This window comes from Limulus polyphemus, unplaced genomic scaffold, assembly GCF_000517525.1.
Source record: "Limulus polyphemus unplaced genomic scaffold, Limulus_polyphemus-2.1.2 Scaffold2424, whole genome shotgun sequence".
NCBI lineage: Eukaryota > Metazoa > Arthropoda > Merostomata > Xiphosura > Limulidae > Limulus > Limulus polyphemus.
This window is the reverse complement of record NW_013668034.1, coordinates 69,266-75,437: the sequence shown is the minus strand read 5'-3', so window position 1 is coordinate 75,437 and position 6,172 is coordinate 69,266. Positions and strand designations below refer to the sequence as shown.

Genomic DNA, 6,172 nt, shown 5'->3' with positions numbered 1-6,172 from the left:
TGGAAAAACATGCACAGAAATACTAAATCACCACATTCATCAACACTAAAAAGTTGTAACATTGAGGAGTTTTGTTGAATAACTTTGTACATGTGGCTTATATTTTGACCAAATTTGACACCTAATTGTAGGTTTTAAAAATCTATTGGTGTACCAAATTTGAAAAATAGAGGGGAGGGGGGAGGGGAAGAAAAATTCAATCAAAATTGGAGATTTTATATCTCGTGTATTTCTTAAAGGATTGCCTTGAAACTTGGTATGTGAAGTAAGGATCCAGTACAGCACATCCACTGAGAATGTGATAGTTTGGATTACCATAGTCCGAGCTAGAGAAAGTTGTTTTGGCCATACGATACACTAAGCAGCTATGCTGTAACATAAGATATCCAAAAGATGTAAGAAACTAACGATACTACTGAAGATAATTAACCTTACTGTAGATAGAATCTTTTCAATTTTCTTCAAAAGGTGCAGAAACTCATCTACTATCCAAATTTTATTGGCAGCACTGATGTATAAGTCTTAGGTTTACACAACATGTGTATATCTAACTTTCATATATGTGGTAATAAATAACAGAATTCCATACATCTTTGGCAATAGATATGAAAATTTGATATCCTGAGCAAATATTAACAGCTATATGTTTATAAAGGATTTTGTAAGACTATGTTAAAGTTCTCATCAATGGCAAAGTGTCTTAGAATGTTATGCATAACACTTAACATGCAATACTTCATAAATACTTCCTGCAAACCAAACTCCATGATCAGAATTCAACCTACCTTTATACATAAACAAAGATAAAGTTGAATAAGGGGAAATCAGCACTGACTTCCTGTAAACCAAACTCCATGATCAGAATTCAACCTACCTTTATACATAAACGAAGGTAAAGTTGAATAAGGGGAAATCAGCACTGACTTCCTGTAAACCAAACTCCATGATCAGAATTCAACCTACCTTTATACATAAACGAAGGTAAAGTTGAATAAGGGGAAATCAGCACTGACTGGGTGGAGCCAGGAAAGAATGGTGTAGCAACAGTCATTCCAAATGGAGTGTTGAGATCTACCCCTTGATGGAACCTTGACCAACTTTCTAAGGCAGGGGCAACGGCTGGCTGGAAATTGGTTGGCACACCAAGACTCTGAAGACCAGGAGGGTAAGTGGTAGTATAAGAGCTAGGATAAAATGTTGGCTGAGGGTCAACTTTACAATGAACATTTACGCTGACTGGTACAGTAGGAGGGTTCATGGAGGTACCTTGTGAGAGTTGTGTTATTGATTGTATATTAGTTGCATTACTTGCTTTGTTTGAATCTACCAACTGAACAATGGGTAAGTGTAATGCAGTAGGGAAAGGAAGCCGAACAGTATTATCAAAACTACTGAGTACTTGTTGGCCGTAACATGATGAAGTATTCGTATTAGAACTGATAGCTGTGGAAACTGAGGTAATAGTGTTTCCATCTGTGGCCTTATGCTGAGTAGTTATGGCATCAGCAGTAACAACAGATACACCTGATGTGCTTGTATCTTTAATATTTCCTAAAACTTCATTTACAAATGAATTTGGCTTTAATATACGACTCTCTTCTTCACTATTTTTATCACTTGTTGTAGATAAAGTTGATTCCTTTTGCCTTTTAAACTCTTGCCATTCCTTCAAATCTTTCCATTGATCTTTCATTATTTCTGGTGTAAACAAATGTGAGTTCATGTTTCCTTTCAAGGTTAAATCATGTTCAACACCAAACTTGCAGATTTTGTTGAGTAGACTGTCATCAAATTTATCGACATGTTTCTTCTGAAGTGTACTTTCGATATTCTGTGTTTTATTAACAGCTTTCTGAAGACTGAATCTATTTCTCTGCTGGTTAATTTCATTTCCAGAGTAGGTATTGAGGCTTAAAAACTCTGGAAATGGATTATATACTCCCTTCAATGATGGTTCAGTAAGAGTTTTCTTGTGTTCACCATCTGGTGTGTCTTCCCTAATTGTTGGTAGCCCATTATTTGGAGTTTTATTTTTCTCTTTGGCCTTCTTTTTTGTTACTGTTCTAGCCTTTGACTTCTCAAGTACCTTGCTAGCAAATACAAAAGGGTCTTCACTAAGAGACGCATCACTTAACAGTTTGGAGATGGAGCTGCAACTAAACATCGTAGAATCACTGCTGTCCTGAGTAGAATCTGACAAAACTGTACATGAAGACATCCTGCCAAGAGCAGAGTCTTCAGAGGACTCACGAAAAACCCCCTTTGTGATCACATTGTTCCATGTCAGTTCAGCTGATGGCTCTAACAGAAGAAATATATATTATTAAATTTCTGTATTGATGTATATTAAATGACTTGTAACAGCAAATTTATTACCAGCATTCTCATGTCAAATTTCACAGCTGTGCTTGCACTTGACATGTGTTCTCATTTGATCACGAGTATTTGATTTCATTTAATTTTCCTTCTCTTAATGGAAGTTTTGTACTTTCAGTTACGGTTTGTGTTTTATTGGAATGTTTGAAGAAGCTGTAAAGCAAAATGTTGTGTCCAGTTAAAGAAAAATAACTGGATTCCATGTTTGCACTAAGCTGTCTGGCATAATAAATAGCTACTGCTGTAGTAGACTGAAAGGGTCTAAGTGAAACTGTAAATAAATAAAACTGAATGGAACATCTGTTAGCTTTGGCTGTATAAATAAAGTGTTATAATGTTCAGTTACGGTAGAAAAAAAAACACAGACAGTAATTTATGTTTCATATTTCTTCATTATGTGGTGGTTAAAAGGGATGAGTCTTTATACAATGTTAAGGTAAAAAAAATAACAGATTATATTTACAAAAAAAAATAAATAAATTCATTGGAAGGTTCTAGAGGTATTACAAATGAAATATGAAACTGTAAGATGAAAGTATTTTTACTTTGCACTCAGCCTAGTCAGTCAGAGCCACACTATGGCTCCATAAATTCACATACATTTCATGAAAATATTTAACCAAAAAATCTAATTTTGTGTGTACAAAAGACCTGTAATGTTTAGAAAAAGCTTGTAAAATGTAGTGAAGATACATTTACTACATTAAAAGTTGTAATATTTATACTTTTATGGCTACCCAGTGGTTGCAATGATTAATCCCATAAACAATCAGTCAAACAAATACCAGTATCCTGACTAGTATATGCTAAACATTCTTTACATTTATATATTTCTGTTCCACTCCAATCATGTTTACATTCATTGCAAAAAATATTTGACAGTCACTACTAAAGTGGTCAAATATTGTACCTTTATTTTCAGACTTCGTTAACTGATCTGTTGTAGAATCTATCTTCTTTTTATCAATTCCAAACTCTGGCTGCAAAAATATAAGAAAATAAAAATAAGATCTAAACCTAATAATTGCTAAAAGCAGCAAGACAGAATATCTTCAAACAAGTAAAATGTGAATAAGAGAAAAATGTTGCAGGAATGCTGTTCTTGAGCTATATATAAAAAAAATAAAAAAAACATTTAATGTATTGATACAGTTTTATATAATAGTTCATCCTGATGTTAGCAAAGTATTACTCGTAATTACATCTTGCACAATCAATTATTAGAAATCAATATTAAAAATGTATTATAATGAACAAGCTAAGATGCTTTTTTTGTAAATCTAACATTAATGATTTTAACAAACAAAACTAGTCGGAATTCAAAGTAAGGAAATATTTGAGTTATTCAGCTGCAAGTTTAACAAATAATTTCAGTTATTAAATTTGATGTAGCTTTTTTCATCAACTAATGCACAGATATAGTTGCACTATTTTAATATATTAGAAATTATTATTTAACTTATTTTAAGTTGTTACACAACTCACTCTCAAACCCAGTTCACTACCATTCAAGCAACCCAATTCTTCTGTTTTGGCTCTAATAAACTGGCCAATGGACACTCGACTGGATGATTTGCTACTACCCATCTCAGAAAACCATGAAGGTCTGGATATATCTTGCAAAGCAGCTGTAGTTAAGTTACTACCCATGAGACTGACAGCATATGAATCTGGAATGGCTTCACCCTAGTTAAATAAATAAAACAATAAAAACAAAAATACCACATTTATTTGTTATCCTTAAAAACATTTTTGATGTTAATTTTTTTATAAAAAATACAAATGCTATAACTCGAGCGGTTTCGAAAGAAGGACCTTTTATCAGGGGAAAACTAGGAATGACAAAGTAAAGCTAAGTGGGAGAAAAGATGGAGCAATGTCTAGCAGAAGCAGACCACCATGAAAACACAACAATAAAATTCAGCATTCTAACAAACTTATTTAAAACCTTTGTAAGCTCAACCCTCCACTTGAATTCATTAACCACACAAACCTAATACCACTGAATATTTTTTTTTTGCAACTTCTCTGGTATATCTACCTTAATTCGAAATTTAAAACACTTTATTTCTCACAGACAGTATTCTTCCAGTCTTGCCTTCCTCTTCCAAGTTAGCCCAATCATCCCACTTTTTGGTTACTAGCAGTTCTTCTACCCTATCCTGTCAACTCTCCACATTTCATTCCAACTCAACTGCTACCAATGTTTTACACTTTGGTATCTCTGCTTCTCAATCTTCCCACCCAATGATGCCTTCACCTTCTTACGGTAATTTACAATGTATTTCTTTTGATTCTGCTAATGAATGCAAGCCAAATCACTTTCCCACCAACATCTAGTTTCCACAACTAAAGACATTCATTATTCTTATGTTCAAAACTACCTAAAAACCAATGTCACTGTAACTACTGCATGCTCTACAATAGAATCTTTGACAGCCAACTGTGCCCACTTCTCTTGCAGATCTTCCTTCACAATAATACCTTATTCCATCATCTAGTAACCTCAACTCTAACAATGACTTTCAACGTCTACTTTATGCTTCATCATACACATCTGCAGGAGACATCATCTTCATCTTTTTTTTATCTGGCCATTCCAGCATTATTCTCACCCAACTCCTTGACAACACTCAACCTAAACCAAATTGTGATTCCCTTAACTATAGCAGAAAACTTTTCAACAATTTAGAAACCTTACTGAGAAATGCACTAGATACCATCAACATGCCAATGCTACTCTGTAATATACAGAATAGAAGCATACCCTCATCTCTTATACAAAAAGCACCCATTACAATAGAAGTAATATACAGAATAGAAACATACCCTCATCTCTTATACAAAAAGCACCCATTACAATAGAAGTAATATACAGAATAGAAACATACCCTCATCTCTTGTACAAAAACACCCATTACAATAGAGGTAATATACAGAATAGAAACATACCCTCATCTCTTATACAAAAAGCACCCATTACAATAGAAGCTCATGACCAAAATTTCTCCAACAAATGGAACCAGATTTTTAAAAATACCTCTTTAGAACTCATGAATATTACTAAGAACTTCTGTAAAAATTCTGTTGATATTATAAGGAAATCCCTTACTATTTTCACCTCTATATTATCTTACTAGAAAACGTTCACAAATTTTATACTAATGGTAGTACTACACTAAATAATTTTTTATCTAATTAAATAATGCACCAAACAATATAGAATGATAATGTGCAAAAAGCAGACAATGTACCATAACTATCACAATTTTTCTGGCTTTCTAACTATGGGACAAGAGCCATAAGGAATTCAGCTAAGCTCGTCGATATGATTCCCACAGGAATCAAGCTTGAACTGAAAGAGAAACTGACAATAATCTGCACAGAAAACAATGTAATACAATGTGTCCTTTGATGGAGTAAAACCTTGGCTTTCTACTGGTTATAAATACAATAGTATTGAACATCAGAGAGAACTACTGACAATTTCTGAAAAAGAGGATGTGACAGGTGGGCTTGGAAAGTGGGGTCTGGTTGTCTATTTCATGGCTCTGTAACCAAACAAGATTGAATGCTATGAAAATTATGCTTTGCCTGAGCAATGACAATATTATAATAAGTAATTTGTGTTAAATTTCCTACTTCTTGGAGGGATGGTACATAAATTAGAAAATAGGGGATGCCAAGAGAGCAAATGTCATAATTCTCACACTGGGAGAAATCCTAGTTTTTTTTTTTTTTATATATATTACCTTATAACAGTAATAAATAAATAAATAAATAAATAAATAAATAA

The 6,172-nt window shown here is 33.3% G+C and overlaps 1 protein-coding gene across 1 annotated transcript in view; it reads right to left on the bottom strand.

Moving 5' to 3' along the window:
- LOC106466919 overlaps nt 1-6,172 on the bottom strand; it is a 114,689-nt gene that overhangs the window by 48,219 nt on the left and 60,298 nt on the right. The window contains exons 14-16 of the mRNA XM_022394999.1: nt 3,862-4,062; nt 3,287-3,356; nt 964-2,301 (exon numbers count right to left, since the gene is read on the bottom strand). Coding sequence (XP_022250707.1) covers nt 964-2,301; nt 3,287-3,356; nt 3,862-4,062 — 1,609 coding nt within the window. The remainder of the gene's footprint in view (nt 1-963; nt 2,302-3,286; nt 3,357-3,861; nt 4,063-6,172) is intronic.